Source organism: Saimiri boliviensis, chromosome 4, assembly GCF_048565385.1.
Source record: "Saimiri boliviensis isolate mSaiBol1 chromosome 4, mSaiBol1.pri, whole genome shotgun sequence".
In the NCBI taxonomy this organism is placed as follows: Eukaryota; Metazoa; Chordata; class Mammalia; order Primates; family Cebidae; genus Saimiri; species Saimiri boliviensis.
The window spans coordinates 15,410,867-15,432,919 of NC_133452.1; the positions used below are offsets into that span (position 1 = coordinate 15,410,867).

Sequence of the window (22,053 nt, forward strand, 5' to 3'; positions counted from 1 at the left end):
TTCACATGTACTTAGCACTAAATTAGGTCTGGGTTGTTTGCCCCAATTAGTGCAGTTTTATTTTATTGTCTTCCTTTAGTGAGTTAGTGCAGCAAAATACATTGAAATTATGACTAAGAACCACTTTCAAATAAATATTATACTTCACAAAAAAGGAAGAGATGGAAAGCAATGAGCTAACCTTTTAAAATTTTTCCCCCTTTGCTGAATTTTTTAAAATCAACATTCCCAACAAGAATGTTTGCAATTAAAATGTAAACAATTTTCAGTAAATGTCACTAAATGAGGAAAAACAAACACGCATTTCTAGTACTCCTCTCTCTCTCTCTCTCTCTCTCTCTCTCTCTCTCTCTCCATTTGGTCTGTTTTGAACACTGTTGAATTCTAGAGCCTAAAATAGTATCTGCACATGGTTAATGCACAGAAAATTTGTTGAACGAATATTGCCACCAGACAACTTTTCAAGTTGTTTTGTTCTGTTTTTGATGTTAAAATAAGCACTATAAGGCCTTTATGAGCTATAGTGTTCTATCAACTGTAATTCTTGTTTTGAAGTAGCATGATTTAATCAAGTTCTCCAGTTTCTAAGTTTACTACTGGGCCCAGCAAAGTATGGCCTTTGGCCTATTTTTGTAGGCCCTCAAACTAAGGATGGTACATATATATATATATATGGGGTTTTTTGTTTTGAGACAGGGTCTCACTCTGTCATCCAGGCTGGAGTACAGCAGCACAATCTCAGCTCAGTGCAATCTCCACCTCCCTAGATCAAGCAATTCTCTCAAGTAGCTGGGACTACAGACATTCATCACCAGGCCCAGCTAACTTTTTTGTATTAATATTTTTTGTAGAGACATATTCTTTCACTACATTGCCCAGGCTGGTCTGGAACTCCCAAGCTCAAGCAATCAACCTGCCTCAGCCTCCCAAAGTGCTGGGATTACAGGCATAAGCCACCTCACTCAACTCAATGGTTCTGTATTTTAAGCTTTGTAAAAGACAAAGTAGAATATATAAGGAGGCCCACAAAACCTAAAATATTTACTATCTAATCCTCTACAAAGTTTGCTGTCCGTTGGGCTGGAGATTCCACTCACAAGAGAATAAAATGTACTCTGAATACACACTTTCTTTCACCTGTAAGTAGAATCTGCACTATTAGATCTTTTACCTAAATCCTTCTCCACATTTAAATCTGTGAATTTTGGAAAGCTACCTGAAGAATGTTCAATAAATACTTTGCTGTTTTGGTTTTGTACCAGAGCATGACGCTGAAGCTATGAAAAAGTAAAGAAAGTTAAATTATCTTTAATGTTTCACATACTAAAAAAATAAAGATGAAAAAGGAAAAAAGTCAAAATGCAATACAAATAGAAAAACTTTAACCTAATTGTATTTCAAATTAACAGCAAAACTGCTTTAAAGAGGGAAGAAAACTAACCAAGTAATGTTTGTACATGGTATTTTTAACTATATGTCCTTAAGCGAAACAAAAAATGTATTATAAACAAATATTAAACTCTAATTAACGGGTTTGTTTTCAGATATATGCTTCAGTAATTCTGAAATTACTTTCTTTGTATTTCAGGAATGGGCAAATAATAAGTAAACATATTGTAGATAACAAAAGCAAGGTTTCTTGCTGTCAAAGAAAGAAATTACAGATTTGGAAAGAAGGAAGACTAGAATGAACCCTACTGTGTTTGACTGGAATTGAAGATATTATGATGAATCATGGCTTTTTAGATACACAGATACAAAATAGATGAGAAACAGAGAATGTATATATACATATAATTCTATCTATTGGTATATATACACATACATACTAAAAAAAACTGGAGAAATGGCTGATTCCTGGGCTGGGTGGGAGTATTTTTTAACACTAGAAAATAAGAGAACTCAAAAAGTAATGAGCACTTGTCAAAAAGGACAAAGAAGCCAGCTTGCCTAGTCAAAACTGAGACAAAGTCTAAGGATAACTCAATGAATTAAAAAAAAACAAAAACATGAGTATGGCCGGATGGGGTGGCTCACGCCTGTAATCCCAGCACTTTGGGAGGCCAGGTGGGTGGACCACTTGAGGCCAGGAGTTCAAGGTCATCCTGGCCAACATGGCAAAACCCCAACTCTACAAAAAAAAAAAAAAAAAAAAAAAAAAAATTAGCCAGGCATGGTGGTGCACACCTGTAGCCCCCAGCTAGTCAGGAGGCTGAGGCACGAGAATTGCTTGAACCTGGGAGGTGGAGGCTGCAGTGAGCCAAGATCACACCACAGTACTCTAGCCTAGGTGACTGAGTTGAGACTCTGTCTCAAAAACAAACAAACAAACAAACAAACAAACAAACAAAAAACACCATGAGTTCATACTAATATGCATATACACCTATATACATAAATGGTAAAATGCGAAAGCTTATAGAGAATGCGAACCAATAAATACAAAAATGACAGACTCAGAAAAAATCACCACTTGGCAACCAACTTAGTACTAACTGATTCAGATAAGAACAGAGAAGATGCTAAAACAAGAGGTGAAAATCTGATGAGGAGCAAGGTATTTGCATCAAAGTATCTCCCCAGAAGATACTATTAATAGTTACAAAGGAAACAGTATCAAAGGAAATACAGTAGGGAAACCCTGTAGATAAAAATTAACACCCCCAGCCTAAGCAACACAGCAGGACCTCCTCTCTACCGAAAATCTAAAAAATTAGGAAGGCATGGTGGCATACACCTGCAGTCCCAGCTACTCAGAAGGCTGAGGTCAAAGGACTGCTTAAGCCCAGAAGTTCACGGCTGCAGTGAGCCATGATCACACAATTGCACTCAAGCCTGGGCAATAGAGCAAGATCCCTGTCTCTTTAAAAGAAATAATAAAATAGAAGCTCAACATCTCTATTAATGGAATATATGGACAACATATGCTTCCTCATACAGTACACTGAGAGGAACACAGTACTACTCCTGGAATGTTCCTGCCAAAAATGTAGAACCCGAACCTAATTATAAAGAAATACCAAATCCATATTAAAGGAATTCTAAAAATACTGGCTTATTCTTATCAAATATCATCTCAAAGTTCATACAAGAGGAGTAACCAATTGATTCACATTAAGTGAAACTAAGACAAGTGAACATAAGGTGTGATGTAGAATTTACTCTATTAAAGACATTAATGGTATGAATGGTGAAATCTGAATATGATCTACAGACAACAGTACTGTATCAAAGTTAATTTCTTAATTTTGATAACTGTACTATATAATTAAATGTCCTTGTTTTAAAAATATACACAGAGTTATTTAGAAGTAAAGTGTACCATGAATTGCAATTTACTCTCAAAATGTTCAGAAAAGAAATTATGTGCTCATTTGTAGGTGAAGAGAGACAGAGTAAAGCAAATATGGTTACAGGAGGTAGAGAAATCTCAATGAAGTATGCACAAAAATTCATCACCATATTTTTCTATAAATGTGAAGTTATAAAAATTAAAAAGAATAAGGAAAAAATTTATATTTGGATATTATACCAGTAAAAAGCAAAACAGAACAAAAAACCTATGAAAAATTGAACGATGGTTCTCTTTTACATGCAGCACCAGGGTTGAGAACTAGGTCCTTCTATTCCCTGCTCTAATGCTTAAAGAACTGTATTTCTTTGGAAAAATCACAACTGTTGGGCCTCAGTTTCCTTGTTTGTAAAACGGGTAACAGCTATCCAACCATTCTAAACTAAAGATCCACTGAAACATAATAATGGCAGCAGAAAAGAAGGCAGAGTATAAAACACTATACATTATAAAATGGTTCGCTTTTTTCCTAATACCTACTATTTTTTTCTTTTTAATTTTTGTGAGTACACAGTAGATATATATACTTGTGTATGAAATATTTTGATAAAGTGGTTAACTTCCCCCCATTCCCAAACTGCCCAGGCTGAAGTCTTGCTCTATTGACCAGGCTACAGTACAGTGGCACGGTCTCAGTTCACTGTAACCTCTGCCTCCCCAGTTCAAGCAATTCTCCTGCCTCAGCCTCCAGGGTAGGTGGGATTAGAGGTACACACCCAGCTAATTCTTGTATTTTTAGTAGACAGGGTTTCACCACATTGGCCAGGCTGGTCTTGAATTCCTGCCCTCGTGATCCACCCACCTTGGCCTCCCGAAGTGCTGGGATTACAAGCGTGAGCCACCATGTCTGGCAAAGTGGTTAACTTTTAACAAATGTTTGGTAAATTAAAAGTACTTCAAAAATCTGTAAAGTTTTTTTCATCATAGTGAGCAGCTGTTACAAAACTAGACATTTGCTACATCACATTTGGATTTGTAAAAAAAAAAATTACTTATTCAAAACTCACTTGAAGGGCAAGAAAGATTTTTTTTAAAATTTTTTACTCCAGAGGATTTTACTCATATATTTAAAATATTTCAACAAACTCAAACACTTACGTCTAATTTTTCTTGGCCATAAAACTTTATGGTATCAAAAACATTGCTAGATCAAAGAAAGCCACTAACTAGGATTTGGTCAATCTTTGAGACATGGATCACTGTATAGAAATCTTTATATCATTTCCCAAGTTCTACTCACTAAAGTAAATGGCAAACCATTTCATCTTTCATTGATAAGCTATTCAAGTGAGTCCTGAGGAATCACATCAAATTCAGAAAATATTTGTAAAAGGGACATCGAATTTCTCAGGTACTTAAAAGTTTGCTTTAAAAATAAAAATACTTATTAATTTATTCTAAATTCACAAGGCTTTGGTCTCAAAATAGTTGCTTTTCAAAATCACATGCATGTGATGATTTTAATGATTCTCATGTAATGATTTTCACTGACAAAAGAAAATATTCTTAAAGCTGTATAAGAAATAGTTAAGATTCCAAAATACCAAATGGAGATTTTAAAACATGTATGACAATTTTGCATAAAACTTAACATAGCTAGCCATATTTTTCCACCGTTGGAAAAAGCATTTAAGCAAGTCTACCTGCTCGGTCTCTACTTTGAGCAGTAAACAGGCAATCTGAACTCTGAGTCAAAATGCTAACAATGATCAGGCTGCAACCAACACAGTCCCTAGCAAAGAAGCAATACTGGAGTCAGTAGAGCCTGCACAGTCTCCCCAAATCTGCAGTAAGTTCAATACACACAATGCTAATGAGGCTAAAGGAGAAGGATCACAAGAACATAGGCTCCAACAGGGCATGGTTTTTGCTTGTCTGGTTTACCACTATATCCCAGGAGATAGAAAAATACCTAGGCCACGAGACATGTTCATTAAATATTAGTTACATGAATGAACAAATTAATGAAAAGAATGAAATCCTAGGTCTTTCAAGTCAACCTATATAAATTACATTAAGTAGCAAAATTATTTTAAAAACAAATTTGACATACATTAACTTAATAGTCAAAACTGTCTTTAGAGAACATGAGCAACCTAGTCCTCATTCTGACTAAAGAAACGTCAAAGTTCCTGAGATTTTTCTTGAGCTATAGTAGGTATTGTAATACATTTACATAGCCTTCCTTAAGTTTAAAGGGTGGCTGTAACAGAAACTCTTATAAAACAAAATTAGACAAAACAAATGCATAAAATCAAAATCATTAAAATCAAACGCATCATGTTTACCATCAAACATGAGATAATGAATTTGTTAGGTAAGGAATCGCAAGCTATAGAAACATTTCTCATCAACAATTTTTCCTCATAACCAGTAGTACCTCTACCACAATCTGCTCCCTCTATAATTAGAAAATTAAAAATTCAATTTAGTCTTTGTTTATTCCTATAGCATACATGTCAATAATTTATCATCTTATAGTTCAAAGAGATTCTTCAAAAAGTATATTATTAAATTAAGAGGTTTGAGGCCGCCACAGTGGCTCATGCCCGTTAATCCCAGCATTCTGGGAGGCCGAGCTGGGCAGATCACCTGAGGTCAGGAGTTTGAAACCAGCCTGACCAACAAGGAGAAACCCTGTCTCTACTAAAAATGCAAAATTAGACGGGGATGGTGATACATGCTACTCAGGAGACTGAGGCAGGTGAATCGGTCGAACCCAGGAGGTGGAGTTTGCAGTGAGCAGAGATTGCGCCATTGCACTCTCACCTGGGAAACAAAAACGAAACTCCATCTCAAAAAAAGAGGTCTACAATTCACTCAAATTAAGAGGTCTGCAATTCACTCTATTTCTTTTGTAAAATCACACGGAGCAAACTACAAGAATACGAGTAAATACAACAGAAGTTTATATATGATTTATGCTCACTATCGAGCATAATAACTTTTTTCTCCAATTAACCTGTTTTTTGTGAAGCAATTCAACTTATCCTAGACACTTTCTTTTAAGACTACCAAAATATTCTAAGTGGCAAACTTCATTCTGCTTCCCAAGTACTAACTATATAATCAATACACTATTCCACTACCAGTTGAAACCTAACATATTCCAAAGGGCCTGCCTTACGTGGGTTATAATCATCTTACTATGCTTCTTGTGTCCATGCTGCTGGAAAAGCAGTCTGTACAAGCAGGAGTAGAGGCACAATCCTGAGAGAGAGGAGCAGAGAAAGATGTTGAGAAAACAAAACTAGACAAAATTAGCTCACTTGTTCAGGAGCTCAGCCAGTGTTCAAGATCAAAGTTGAATTACATTCTTTCATAACATTATGAGTTAGAAGTTGTCCAAAACAGCGTACCTGGCCTTAGAAAGAGATATCTGAATTGTACATACAAGCAGTAACATTATCACTAATTCTAAGCCACCTGTGTCCCTTCTTAAAAAGAAGCAAATGGGCCAGGCATGGTGGTCACACCTGTAATCCCAGCATTTTGCGAGACCGAGGCAGGCAGATCACTTGACATCAGCAGTTCGAGACCAGCCTGGCCAACATGGTGACACCCTATTACTATTTAAAATACAAAAATCAGCTGGACATGGTGGCATGTACTTGTAATTCCAGCTACTGGGGAGGCTGAGGCAGGAGAACTGCTTGAACCCAGGAGGCGGAGGTTACAGTGAGCCAAGATGATACCATTGCCCTGCCTGGGTGACGAAGCAAGACTCCATCTCAAAAAAAAAAAAAAAAAAAAGAATCAAATGATCAAAGAATAATCAAAATTACTATAACAAACTCAATGCTAGTCTAGAATGAAATAATTAAACTCCACATGAAACACGCATTTCAATCTTGCCCAAATTTTTTTTATAGTTAATGATGTGTGATTAACACTTTCAAATATGCAGTCTCTCTCAAAACCATTATCAGTTTCCGTTATCTTGTATTCTATATTTTTTAATATTAAAAAAAACTTCTACGTCATTTCAAACAGAGAAACAGAGCAAAACCAGACTTGAAGATAACATAATTACTAGACAACATAAAATTCAGTTACTAGACAACATAAAATTCACAATGAATTTAACCTAACTGGAACCATCAATGGACTAGTCCCCAACTCTCCTCCCCAAAGTAATAACCAGATGTTCAGAAATGTTAACTACCTTGGCAAAGGTCATTTCACTACCTAGGATTGCATCCTTTTTTTTTTTTTTTTTAATGTCTTTACATAGTCTCACTCTGTCACCCAGGCTGGAGTACAGGGGCACAACCTTGGCTCACTGCCATATCTGCCTCCCAGGTTCAAGCAATTCTCGTACCTCAGCCTCCTGAGTAGCTGGGATTACAGGCATGCGCCACATGCCCAGCTAATTTTTTTGTATTTTTAGTAGAGACAGGGTTTCACCATGTTGGCCAGGCTGGTCTTGAACTCCTGACCTCGGATGATCCACCCACCTCAGCCTCCCAAAGTGCTGGGATTACAGATGTGAGCCATAGCACCAGCCCAAGAAATCCTTACTTAGCAACCAGGCACAGTGGCACAGGCCTGTAATTCCAGCACTTTGAAGGGTCAAGGTGGGTGGATCTCTTGAGACCAAGAGTTTGAGACCAGCCTAGGCAACATGGCAAGACCACATCTCTATTCAAAATAGAAAAATCAGCCAGGCGAGGTGATGCATGCCTGTGGTCCCAGCTACTCAGGAGGCTGAGGTGGGAGAATCACTTGAGACTAAGAGGCAGAGGTTGCAATGAGCCCTGATGACACCACTGCCCTCCAGCCTGGACAACAGAGCAAGACTCACTCTCCAAAAAAAAAAAAAAAAGAAATCTTTACTTCACATATATACTGTGCATTAAGATACTGTGCTAGGAGCCAAGGACATAATACAATGAGGAAATATAGTCACTGTCCTCATAGAGCTTATTGTCTGGTGGTAAAAACAATTAAAATTATTTAAAATTGCTATGATCACTAGAAGAAAAAGCACAGTATTTTAAGACCGTTTAAGACCTAAATCAGTGATTCTGAATCAGGGTCACTATGCCCCACAAGAAACATTTAATAATGTTTGAAAACATTTTTGGCTGTCATAATTGTGGAGGGTGCTAACGGCATCTAATGCAGAGAGGCCAGGGATGCTGGTAAATATCCTGGAATGCATAGGAGTGCTCCCCAAGCAAATAATTATCCAGTCCAAAATATCAATTGTTCCCAAGATGTTTACATCTTGGGTTCTCATATGGACAGAAAGGGGTTAGTGAATGACTTCCTTCCTTATAACACTAAGCATGCTACATCTTTAAAGGAATTTCATAAGGTAGAAAAAAAATATATAGCCTGACAGAATTAACCAGAACGCCCACTAGAAAATGATAATAGGAAAGGAAAAGCAGAGACAGATTCCCTGGTAGATGAAAATAAAAGACAAATGCAATGTTTTATAGCTGCTTCCCATAAATTCCCTTTCCTGAACCATAGGCAAAGGAAAAATATACAAACTAAAAACAAATTTCACGTTATTATTCCCTCTACCTTTTCCACTTTCTCTACCAACCCATGTCTACTACCACATATTGGTGAGATTATAAGAAGTCCTGTAGTTAGACAAAATAATCACTCTGTATACAAAATTGGAAATAAAATGGAGATGGAATTTCACTTTGTAGAACAGAAAAATGTAGTGGATATTAAATTGATTCTGGAAAGTCTGCCTCCTGGAACAGTTTAAAGATTAACCTATATGAAAGGATCCCAAAGACAAAAAACACCAAGGATTTAAGATCCTAAATATAACTGAAGGTAACAGAATCCTCTCACTTTATGAACTAAGGTAAATCCAGAAATTAAACTGAAATCATTCTCCTGACATATCTCAAACCTACATATCTGGTCCTACATCTTCCCACCTAGCCTATTCAGAGCAACAAGAGAAATATCCTGGGGAAAAGGCTACACTGTAATACAACTAGCTATACGAAGGACCTGAAAAAAATAGATCATTGACTGGTATTTTGTTATGTTAAAGATTTACTGTTAACTTTTTTGAAGTGTGATTAATGGTAAAGGGACTATGTTTGTTTTTTGGGTTTTGTTTTGTTTTGTTTTTGAGATGGAGTCTCACTCTACTGCGCAGGCAGTGGGGCGTGATCCTGGCTCACTGCAACCTCCACCTCCCAGGTTCAAGAAATTCTCTTGCCTTAGCCACCCAAGTAACTGGGATTACAGGCATGCACCACCATGCCAGGCTAATTTTTTGTATTTTTAGTAGAGACAGTTATCACCATGCTGGCCAGGCTGGTCTTGAACTGCTGACCTTGTGATCCACCCACCTCAGCCTCCCAAAGTGCCAAGATTACAGGCATGAGCCATGACACCCACAGGGTTTTTAAAAAATTTTTAAGTACCTAAAAATTAAAAGAATCTGGCCAGGTGCAGTGGCTTACACCTGTAATCCCAGCACGTTAAGAGGTCAAGACACCAGGATCACTTGAGGCTGTCAAGAACAACCTAAGCAACATACTGACACATCTCACCCATCCCTACAAAAAATTTAAAAATTAGGTGTGCATAGCAGCACATGCCTGTAGTCCTAGTTAATCAAGAGGCTGAGGCAGAAAGATCACTTGAGCCCAAGAGTTCCAAGTTACAGTAAGCTATAATCCTGTCCTTGCACTCTAGCCTGGGCAAGAGAAACTCAGTCTTAAAACCACCACCCACTACCACCACCTGCTATGTTTTAAAATACCCTCTCGAACTAAGGGAAATAAAGGGTCATGCATTGCCACTGTCTCCCGATCCCTCTTCAAAAAAACAAAAAAGGAAACAAAAAAATAGAGCAAGATCCTACTAGAACGACCTCCATATAGTGATCATTCTTAAGTACAGAGTAAAGAGATGCAGCTCACATAAAACTGCTGCATTCCAGCAATCGATGCAGTCCCAAAGTAATCCACAGATTTAGGCAGTTCAATCTGAGACCATGCTCAACAGGAAGAAATGCTAAATCATTACAAGTGCCACCATCTTAGAGCAGCAGCAACTGCAATAGCTTGCACTGATAATTCTCTTACGGGTAACTGCTCCCACACTGACTCTGAGGAAATCTTATATTCTAATCTGAACTGAAATCTTTCATTTTAGAATTGAAGGCATTGGTCATGGGATTAAATTTTCATCACAGTGATGATGTTTAAATACAAATTATTTTTCTCCCACAAAATTAGCACATGGAGTACTCAAAAATCAATTACTGAGCCTAAATCTCATTTAACTCATAAGAGTAATTTACCCCATAATTCCTGCACAATTAAAGGATCTTCTGACACAGTAATTTTTTTTTTTTTTTTTTTTGAGACAGAGTTTCGCTCTTGTTACCCAGGCTGGAGTGCGATGGCGCGATCTCGGCTCACCGCAACCTCCGCCTCCTGGGTTCAGGCAGTTCTCCTGCCTCAGCCTCCTGAGTAGCTGAGATTACAGGCACGTGCCACCATGCCCAGCTAATTTTTTGTATTTTTAGTAGAGACGGGGTTTCACCATGTTGACCAGGATGGTCTCGATCTCTCGACCTCATGATCCATCCGCCTCGGCCTCCCAAAGTGCTGGGATTACAGGCTTGAGCCACCGCGCCCGGCCGACACAGTAATTTTTTAACACAGAAGTGAAGGGTCAACTCCTTTGAAATATCATGGTGGGGGGGTAGACATGACAAAAACAGCTCATACATATCTTGCATAAAGCATGGGATTTTCATAGCTGAAACTCATCCACAGTTTGCAGATTAAAAATCTGTATTCTTGGGGTTTTCTTTTCTTTTTTTTTGAAACAGAGTCTCAACACTGTTGCCCAGGCTAGGGTGCAGTGGCTATTCACAGATGCAGTAACTGCACTCTACAGTCTCGAATTCCTGGGCTCAACACATCCTCCTGCCTCAGCCTCTCGAATAGCTGGGACTACAGACACAGGCCACACAATTAACAAAAATCTGTATTCCTACAGTCTCTGGCATCTTCCTATTTTCAAACCAATGATGTCCACAAAATTAAAAGATGGAGGTGAAAAACATTCAATCTAGAAAAACCTGAGACTTAGCAAGCCAGAAAAGGTAACTATTTCGTATTTTAAACACTTTATTTGGGGCAGGCATCATGGCTTAAGCCTGTAATTCCAGCACTTTGGGAGGCGAGGTGGGCAGATCACCTGGGCTCAGGAGTTCAAGACCAGCCTAGGCAATATGGTGAAACCCTGTCTCTATGAAAAAAACAAAACAAACAAACAAACATCAGCCCAGCATGGTGGCCTGTAGACAGCAAGTACTTGTCTCAATTTTTTTGAGTCGGGGTCTAACTGTTGCCTGGGCTGGAGAGCAGTGGTGCAGCTCACTGCAGCCTCCACCTTCCCAGTTCACTGGATCCTCCCACCTCAGCACCTGCACTCTCCTCTAACCCCCTCCCCACAAGCTGAGACTACAGGCACATGCCACCTCAACTAGTTAATTCATGTTATTGTTTTATATAGACGGTTTCTGCCATGCTGGCCAGGCTAGTCAGGACCTCCTGAGCCAAGTCATCTGCCAGCCCTGGCCTCCCAAAGTGCTGGGATTATAGGCATGACCCATTGAGCCCAGCCTATTTTAAACATTTTAAGGTGAAGTATCAAAATATCTTGTTGACAAACATTCATGATTATTCTTAGAGTTAATTTTGATTCCTGACAAAGCAAACGGAATTGACAATTCAATGTTTCAAAGATATCTTTAAATTTAGCAGAGCAAGTTCTGATGGATTAAGCCCAAAGATAAAAACCTTTAAATGCCAAATTGACTGCAAGCATTGAAAACATTCTTTTTTCCTAATCTTGTAACCAGAATTCCTTTTTAATTTTTGTAATTTGTAACATAATTTAACGGAAAACAATCGTTACAGAACTACTTCCCTGTATTTGCTTACTTGCAACAACAAAACATTTAATACACATCAACAATTACAGCATTCACAGAAACTGCATTCAAAATAAAAAACAATATTAAATATTTGTGTTTAAACAAAAAAAATGAATTTTTCTGAATCTTCTTCAGATACATTTCCCTTCCTCAACTCTCTGACTGTGTAATGCTAGTTTTTAAGCTAAACTCACTTTGAAACATGGTGAATGAAATTAGTGCATGTAAATAAATACGGAAATTAAAAGACTTAAGTTCTTTGAAATCAATTAAGGGGAAAGGGGAAAATGTTACATACACTAAAATGGGACGACTACAAATCTCCAGTTCCTGTAAAAAGAGACAACAGGTCAAATACCTATCTAAACACGTAAATGTTAGGTCCCCTTATCGTTAATTAATATTAAAATGGAAAAACTGGCATTACCATTTCTTCCCTACTGTGACCAACCATAGTGCACTAATACGTTTATATCTAATATTTGGGAGCTACTATTTAAAAAGTCTTCTGGCACTTTGGGAGGCCAAGGTAGGTGGATCACCTGAGGTCAGGAGTTCGAGACCTGCCTGGCCAACATGATGAAACCCCATCGCTACTAAAAATACAAAAAATTAGCTGGGCGTGGTGGAGGGTGCCTGTAATCCCAGCTACTAGGGAGACTGAGGCAAGAGAATCGCTTGAACCCAGAAGGTGGAGGTTGCAGTAAGTTGAGATTGTGCCACTGCCCTCCAGCCTAGGAAACAAGAGTGAAACTCCATCTCAAAAAAAAAAAAAAAAAGAAGTCTTGGATGGTCCCTTGAGGGAGAGGACCACGTATTAGGAACCCCCCTGCACAGAGAGAGATACCCATCAAAGTATGTGTGTGTGGGGGGGAATTAAATCCAATTATGGCAAAAAAAAAAAAAAAAAAAAAACCACACCAAAAAACAACAACAAAAAAAACCCACCCCAGGCGTGGTGGCTCACAGCTGTCATCCTAGCACTTTGGGAAGCCAACACGACAAAGGATCACTTGAGCCCAAGAGCTCAAGATCAGCCTGGGCAACATAACAAGACCTCCTCTACAAAAAATAAAGCAGGTGGGTGTGGTGGCTCTGGCCTGTAATCTCAGCTACTTGAAGGGCGGAGGTAGGAGGAAGACCTCTCTTGTGCCAGGGAGGCGGAGGTTGCAATGACCCAAGATCACAACTACTGCACTTCAGCCTGGGTGATAGAATGAGACTCCCTCTCAAAAACAGATAAAAAGATAGAAAAAAAAAAAAAATGAAAGGCTGGGAGCAGTGGCTCATGCCTATATACCCAACACTTTGAGAGGCCGATGTGAGCAGATCACTTGAGGTCAGGAGTTCCAGACCAGCCTGGCCAACATGGTGAAACCCCATCTCTATTAAAAATATAAAAATCAGCTGGGCATGGTGGCGCACGCCTGTAATCCCAGCTACTCAGAAGGCTGAGGCAGGAGAATCACTTGAACCCAGGAGGCGGAGGCTGCAGTGAACCAAAATCGCGCCACTGCACTCCTGCCTGGGGAATAAGAGCGAAACTCCATCCAAAAAAAAAAAAAAAAATCCCAAGTCTATTGCTCTAATTTATCAAGTTGTTAAAAAGAAAAAAAAAAAGTAGTCTTAAAGAAAATGCTTTCCAAAAAAAAGTTATCACTGGTATCTAACATAGCTCAAATATTATCTACCATTCAGCTTCTTTGCTAAGATTCCCAAATACTGATTCTTTTTAAATAAATTGTAACAAGATAATATTATGCAACGGCATTTAGAAGTACTGTCCTATTTGGGCCGTCAAAGCAAAAGCCTAGTATTTTAAGAAGTAAATATTAAAGACACTCTTTAATAATCACAGTATTGAATAAAGTATCAGCACTTACGAGAGTTCATAAAATTTATGGTAATTTAGTTACCAGCATAACTACACTTAAGGCGAACGGACAAGGATACTAATGCTGACTGTGCAGATATTTGCTATGTTTGATGTTTACATTAAGGCCTATTTAAGTAGGAGTTTGAACGTATCTATCAAAACCTGTCTTCTTCCAGACTAGCACATTCATCTACACAGTGAAAATCGTAATCTGCTTTTTAAAATCTCATTTGAATGAGCCAGCAAGATATGTTTTCCCCAGAATTTTCCCTCTCTCGATGTACAGATCTCTCCCTACCACTTGTCTTTATGTCGTGATGGATGAGGAGTAAAAATAGAAGATATCAAAGAATAACCTTGCCTGCCTACCCACCATCCAATTAGCTCAAATGCCTAGCTGGCAGGTTCCTAGTCAACAATGTCTCAACTATAAACACTACGTGTAACGTGACCACAGATCAGCATCCCGCAGGTTCTTTTCCCCCACCGCCCCCAATCGGTGTCAGTCTCAAGAAGGAAGCGGGAAGGTCTGGACTCTGGAGAGTGACGGCCAGCGTCCATTTAAATGCTCAAAGGCCCAGGAAGGAGGTGGGCGGGCCAGGCCTCGGCGGAACTGACCTCGAGGGACCTGTTGGGAGTCTCCGGGGGAGGGCCCAACCGGGCCTTTCCCTCCAAGCCCGCAGCCATTCCATAGGGCGCCAGAGACGCCAGAACCTCCCTCCGCCCAGGGCGGCCCTCCCCCAACCCTCCTCCCGAACGGGGGAGGGGCGCCCGGAGGAGAAACACCCCTCCCCCACGGGCGCTGCTAGTCCACCGCTCACCTCACCCCTAAAAAGCCCGCAGGCCTGCGCCCACCCTCCCAGCCCCGACCTCGGCCCGGGGTGGGCGCGGTGCGGACAGGCGCGGGGGGGCCGGGCTGCTATACCAACCTCGCTATTGAAGGTCTTCACGGCCTCCATGTTGTCGCTGCGGAGGCCCCGAGCCCGGCGGCGGAAGAGGCGGCGGCCACTGCACTGGGTGGGGAGAGCGAGACGCGGGCGGCTGCGTGGCCGCGAGGAGGGGGCGCCGGCGGGAGAGCGGGCCGCTGCGACCTCGGGGCGGAGTGGAAGGGCAGGCGCTGGAGGGGAAGGGCTCCCTCAGGGGCAGCGCGGCCCCGGCATGGCCGCTAGGGCGGGCGGAGCGCCGTTCCGGGGAACAGAGGCGCTGCCGGGGCGGGTCGGCGGCGGGCGGGGGAGGGGCTGGGCCGCGGCGCCTTCTCTTCTCCGCCCCGCTCCGTCTCGGTCCCCCACTCTCTAGCCCAGTCCCCTACACTCTCCACCCCCTTCTTCCCCAGCCTCCGACGGGCTCCTTTTTCACCTCCCCACCGCTCGGGCCGCGGGAACCAGCAGCGCTCGGCGAAGACAGAGGAGGAAGCGCTGGCAACAGCGGCTGCGGCATCCAATATGGCCGACCCCAGTCGGGCCGCGCAGCTCGGAGATCCGAGGCGCTGGCCAGCGCGCCCCCTGGCGACTGGACCGTGCGGGCCCCGGCGTCCGCGCAAAAACCATCGAGCGGGCGAGGGCCAGAGCGTCGCCGCCTGGAGGCCCCGCTCGACTCCGCTGCGCTGGCCTGGGCCCGGGGGTCGCCCGCGCCTCGTCCCCTCCCCGCGCCCGGTTGGCGCGGGAGCGAGCGCTGCGGCATCTTGGGGAACGCCGAGGCCGATATGTCCAGCGGGAGGAGACAGCTCCAAAGCGCGGCTCTAGGAAGAGCCTAAACGCGCCCGAGCAGCAGCAAGTTTAGGAACTGTGCCGGGTTGCCCTTGTTTCCCGGTGGATCGGTCCTTTGGCACGAGCGGCTGGGTTTCGCTGCTTTTCAGAGCTTGACTGGGCAGTGCCCTAAACATCCGCAGGCCCCCCCGCCCCCCGCCAAGGAAAAGTTCCTGGCCGTCTATTTAGTAACAGCGAACTCAAGCGTTTTAACCGCACAGGGAGGGAACGTTAGAAACAAAAGCCTTGGATCCGGGTTGGGGCACGCGGCGAGAAAAGCAGGCATGCAGCAGCTCCTTGCAGGAAGTGCCCGCTGCATAGGATCCAGAGACTGGAGTGGCACAGACAATGAGTGCATTTGTCTGCAAGGCGGGAAGAGGACCCTAGAATGCACAACATGTGAACAGATGAAAAGGGAACCCGTCTGTTTCGGAAGATGAATTGTTCTAAAGGAATTTTGCCCTAAGGATACTTGGAGTAACGGTAAATGGCGCATTACTTAGATGGATTAGGAGATTGCCACTCTCTCGTGCAGTGCAAAATACGATACCAATTTAAAAATATTCATTGAAGTTAAAAGGTAGGGATGTATTGTGGGACCTCGAACACTGCTGTCCTATTGCTGAAAGTCAGTTTTCAACAGTCACTCCTCCCAAATTCCCTCAAAGGAAGAGAGGAACACGAGGGCAGAATCGTCCTTTTGGAGAGTTTTGGAGTCAAGGTAGTTCCTAAGAGCTGTGCCCAGAGCCCAGTGAAGCTGGGAAAGTAAGGCCCTTTTTGAGAGGTTTCAGAGCCTTCACTCTACTTTCTTGGCAGCTGTAGTACAGGGGTGGCTACTGAGAAGGTAACAGCGGTAACTCCATTAATAAGCGCTTTTATATTTACTTGCAGAATCTCAAATTCTGTCACAAATTTCGCCACCGCCTTCCATCTTCAGGCCTAGTCATGATGATCTCTTACCAACACTTGGAGTAGCCTCCTAACTGGTCCCTTGCTTGTCTTCTTACAGTTCATTTCCAGACGGTAGCTGAGGGATGTTTTTCTTAGACAAATCAGATCAGGTCACTCCCTTGCTTAAATCCCTTAGATACTTTCCCATTGCCCATCAGATATCATCATAACCTGTCACCATGGCCTGACGTTCCAGCCCAGCCTGCGGCAGCGCACACCACCTTCCCTTCTCCCTGGCTCTCCTGCCACACTGGCGTCCTTTCTGTACTTGACAACAAGCAGTGTTTTCCTAGGTAGGACAGTTGTGTCTTTTCCCGCAGGGGGCGGTTGCTCCTGTTCTTTCCTCCTCCTTCCTTCAGTCTTCCTGCAAGAGGTCTCCTAATCACTGCACCTAAAGTATCATTTGCTGTGGCTTGCAAAAGTACTGCACTCGGTCTGTGCATACCAGGTTCTCACCATCAAAAGTCACTGCTTTGAGGCCGGGCATGGTGGCTCATACCTGTAATCCCAGCCCTGTGGGAGGCCCAGGCAAGTTGATCACCTGAGGTTAGGAGTTCCACACCAACCTGGCCAACATGGTGAAGCCCGTCTCTACTAAAAATACGAAAAAAGAAAGTAGCCAGGTGTGATGGCACATGCCTGTAGTCCAGCTACTCTGGAGACTGAGGCAGGAAAATTGCTTAAACCTGGGAGGCAGAGATTGCAGTGAGCCGAGATTGTTCCACTGCACTCCAGCCTGGGCAACAAGAGTGAAGCGCCGTCTCAAAAAAAAAAAAAAAAAAAAAAGTCATTGCTTTGGCTTGTAAGGGATTATTTATTCTGTCATACATGAAATGAATATTGATGGAATTACTTAGGCCTGAGATTTTAAAATCCAATACAAACTAAAGGATAAAATCAGTTAACATGTTACACAATTTGATTTAATAAAGCTTCCACACTCAGAATGATAACAGAGGGCAGAGTTTGATCAGGGGAAGCTGGGGGTTGCAAGGATAGAGAGCAGCCGAAACACTTCTTTTTTTTTTTTTTTTTTTTGAGATGGAGTTTTGCTCTTGTCACCCAGGTTGGAGTGCAGTGGCACAATCTCAGCTCACTTCTCCACCACTGGGATTCCAGCGATTCCCCTGCCTCAGCCTCCAAGTAGCTGGGACTACAGGCATGTGCCACCACTCCTGGCTAATTTTTGTATTTTTAGTAGAGACAGGGCTTTACCATGTTGGCCAGGCTGGTCTCAAACTCCTGACCTCCGGTGATTCACCCACCTCAGCCTCCCAAAGTGCTGGGATTACAGGTATGAGCCACCGTGCCCGACCTAAACACAACCTTAATGTGAGAAGGCGATAAAGCAAGAGAAAGGTTAGAGGGGAGCCTGGGGAACCCAGTGTAATGGCTATATACAAAATTTATACACAACTACGGAGTGTGAAAACGCTAATATCCGTGTGTGTGTGTGTGTGTGTGTGTGTGTGTGTGTGTGCGCATTAGGATTCTGATTGCCAGTATAACCAGGCAATTTGAGCTAGCTTAAGTATAACAGAAGAATTCGTTATTATGATGCAGGTTTTTCTCCTGCAACCAAAAGTCGGAAATGTAGCTGAGCGCAAGGGAGGGGCTTGAACCAAAATAGAAAACCTAAGAGGCAATGTAATCTCTGCTTATCTGCTTAATTTTTCTTTCTATTGCTTTACCCAATTCTCTGTTTTATCTAGTGGAATCTATTACTTTTGGTTTTATAGTTCTAGATGACTAGAGGACCTGAATGAAGACCTCTCCCTTCCCAGTTCCAAATTCCCAAGGGATGAAATAAGGAATTTCATTGACCCAGCTTGGATTAGGTGACCATCACCAAGAAACTGAAGACCACTAATTTGGTCCTGAAAAGACTGATATGAAATAATGGTCAGGAGTACTTCAGTCATTGGAAGAGATTTCACATTATAAATTGTGAAACTCAATCTAGTTTCTGGTGTTCTGTAAATGTTATTATCAGACTGTCCCCAAGGACTAAATAGTTTCTAGGAGCAACTTACAGAAACTAATTCAGCTATGGCCAAGAGGTCAGAGTCAAAAATAGTCTAGAGCAGTAATTACCATAGAACTTTCTGGGGTCATGGAAATGTTCTGAATCTGTGCTGCCCAATTCAGCAGCACTATCCCTGTGTGGCTACTGTGCACTTGGAATATGGCTAGGGCAGCTGAGGAAGATAATTTCTAATTTTATTTTACTTTAATTGACTGATGTTTAAGTATGTGGCTAGTGGCTACCATATTGGAAAGTCTAGCTAGAGGGTACTCAGTCCTGTGGATCAGATACTTCTTAGATAAGGGACAACTGTGAGGTGGCACTAAGCAAAATAAATAAATAAAAACTTATGAATTAACAGCTATTAGAAGGAATAGTAGATGTTTATGAGTTACTTCTAAAATGGGGCAAAAGCCTGGAGCATTGTCTAAATTAAAACTAATGCCCATCCAATGGGAAAAAAGAAAACTTGGGAAACAAACATTCCAGAATGCTTAGTAAATTATACTACCAATAAATGAATTATACTACCAATAAAATAATTTGTAAAAGATTGTATGAAACTACATGGCAGCTTCTCAAAAAACTAAACATGGAATTGCCATATGATCTAGCATTTCACTTATGCCTATATAGCCAAAAGAACTGAAAGCAGAGACTTGAACGTGCACGTTCAGAACAGTGTTATTCACAATAGCTAAAAGGTGGCGGCAACCCAAGTGTTCATTGATGGATGAATGGATAAACAAAATGTGGTACAATGGAATATTCAGCCTTCAAAATGAAGGAAGTTCAAGGCCCGGCACAGTGGCTCACGCCTGTAATCCCAGCACTTTGGGAGGCCAAGGCGGGTGGATCACCTGAGGTCAGGAGTTCGAGACCAGCCTGGCCAACATGGTGAAACCCAGTCTCTACTAAAAATACAAAAATTAGCCAGGTGTGGTGGTGCCCTCCTGTAATCCCAGCTACTTGGGAGGCTGAGGCAGGAGAATCACTTGAACCTGGGAGGCGCAGGTCTCAGTGAGTTGAGATTGTGTGATTATACTCCAACCTGGGTGAAAAGAGCAAAACTCCATTAAAAAAAAAAAAAAAAAAAGAAGAAGAAGGAAATTCTGACACATGCTACAACACGGTTCAACATTGAAAACATTGTGCTAAGAGAAAAAAATGCCAGTTACAAAAGGACAAGTACTGTATGATTCCACTTACATAAGGTACCTAGAATAGTCAAACTCATAGAGACAGAAAGTAGAATGGTAGTTGCCAGATAGGGGAGTGAGAAACCAGGAATTTGTATTATTATTATTATTATTATTATTATTATTATTATATTTGAGACCAAGTTTCGCTCTTGTTACCCAGGCTGGAGTGCAGTGGTGCAATCTTAGCTCACTGCAACCTCTGCCTCCCAGGTTCAAATGATTCTCCTGCTGGAACCACAGGTGCCTACCACCAAGCCGAAATAATTTTTGTATTTTTAGTAGAGACGGAGTTTCACTATATTGACCAGGCTGGTCTCAAACTCCGACCTTGTGATCTGCCCGCCTCGGCCTCCCAAAGCGCTGGGATTACAAGCGTGAGGCACCACGCCCGGCCAGGAGTTGTTATTAAGTAGGTACAGAACTTCAGGCTGGGAAAATTAAAATTTCTGGAGATGGCTGGAGGTAATGGTTGCCTGACAGTGTGAATGTACTTATGCCATAGAGCTGTGCACTTAAAAATAAGTTTTATATGTAATTAATTACAATTTTTCAAATCTAAAGAAATGGTTAGAATAGGACTAGAAATATAAGAGAAATGTATATCCTTCCGTCCTCCGCGCCTTCCGTCGGTCGGTCCTTCCTGCTTCGCCTCCACGCCTCGCACTATGGGGCAGAGCCCCGGATAAGCTAGCACCACCTGAGGATCCGCAAACTGCCTCCATGGTGGAAGAGGACCAGGAACTGGAGAGAAAAATATCTGGACTGAAGACCTCAATGGCTGAAGGCGAGAGGAAGACAGCCCTGAAAATGGTCCAGGCAGCTGGGACAGATAGACACTGTGTGACATTTGTATTGCACAAGGAGGACCATACCCTAGGAAATTCTCTGTGTTACATGCTCATGAAGAACCCGGAAGTGGAATTTTGTGGTTACACTACGACCGATCCTTCAGAGAGCAAAATTAATTTACGCATTCAGACTCAAGGCGCCCTTCCAGCTGTTGAGCCATTTCAGAGAGTCCTGAATGAGCTCATGAATGTCTGCCAACATGTGCTTGACAAGTTTGAGGCCAGCATAAAGAACTGTAAGGATCAAAAAGCAAGCAGAAATGAATCCACATTCTAGTCCCTTATGCAGTATACATTGAGAACTGTCCTCTAGGATATTCTCTTCCTGATGGTGCAGAACTCAGAATTAGAAGTTTGTGATCAAAGCATACTCTGTCCTTCGGAAAGGCATGATTCTAGCTGTGACCCCTTGCAGCTGTTGGAATATCTGCAAGAACCTCTGTATTCTTCTAATAAATTCCCTTTTTTATTTAAAAAAAAAAAGAGAGAGAAATGTATATAACAGACTATTAAGTATAAAGGCATAGAAAACAAACTATTAATGTGTTTTAGCTCTAAAAGTATATGTGTAAGGCCTGAAAATGATATGAAAAATAAAAATTGTATTAGTATACTGGGATTATGAGATATTTAAAAATATGTTGTCTCTATCTAATAATTAATTTTCTTTTTGTTGTTGTTGTTGTTGTTATTTATTTTTTTTTTTTTGATTCAGACAGAGACTCTCTCTCCCTGGCTGGAGTATAATGGTGCAATCTCAGCTCACTGCCACCTCCACCCCCGACCCCTCCGGGTTCAAGCAATTCTCCTGCCTCAGCCTCCTGAGTACCTGGGATTACAGGTGCCTGCCACCATGCCAGGCTAGTTTTTGGTTTTGGGGGTTTTGTTGAGACAGAGTCTCGCTCTTTGCCAGACTGGAGTGCAGTGGCACGATCTTGGCTCACTGCAACCTCTGCCTCCCAAGTAGGTGGGACTACAGGTGCACACCACCATGCCCAGCTAATTTTTGTATTTTTAGTAGAGACGGGGTTTCACCATGTTGATCAGAATAGTCTCTATCCCTTTACCTCGTGATCTGCCTGCCTCAGCCTCCCGAAGTGCTGGAATTACAG

At 41.9% G+C, this 22,053-nt stretch overlaps 2 protein-coding genes across 9 annotated transcripts in view; one reads left to right on the plus strand and one right to left on the minus strand.

Moving 5' to 3' along the window:
- The window catches only part of SCAF8 (SR-related CTD associated factor 8), a 233,620-nt gene extending 217,994 nt beyond the window's left edge, over positions 1-15,626 (minus strand). For 4 of the 8 annotated variants that reach the window (XR_012517150.1, XM_010344280.3, XM_074397229.1 and 1 more), the window contains exons 1-2: positions 15,099-15,209; positions 6,500-6,562 (exon numbers count right to left, since the gene is read on the minus strand). Coding sequence is in view for 7 of the 8 variants with exons in the window: in XM_010344280.3 (XP_010342582.2) it covers positions 6,500-6,562; positions 15,099-15,128 (93 nt within the window). In the remaining variant the exon portion in view is untranslated. Of the gene's footprint in view, positions 1-6,499; positions 6,563-15,098; positions 15,393-15,480 lie in introns of those variants that run through there. The other 4 variants (XM_039465454.2, XM_039465448.2, XM_039465430.2 and 1 more) reach the window with 4 other exon arrangements.
- A 117-nt stretch (positions 15,627-15,743) lies between these two features.
- On the plus strand, positions 15,744-21,434 carry LOC101035700 (DNA-directed RNA polymerases I and III subunit RPAC2-like). Its single transcript, XM_074397232.1, has one exon. It carries the CDS (start codon positions 20,814-20,816, stop codon positions 21,216-21,218), a length of 405 nt encoding a protein of 134 aa, XP_074253333.1. The 5' UTR covers positions 15,744-20,813; the 3' UTR covers positions 21,219-21,434.
- Positions 21,435-22,053: the final 619 nt, after the last annotated feature.

Coding starts and splice junctions, on each gene's coding strand:
- LOC101035700 (XM_074397232.1), top strand. CDS start 20,814: ATGGTGGAAGAGGACCAGGAACTGGAGAGAAAAATATCTGGACTGAAG.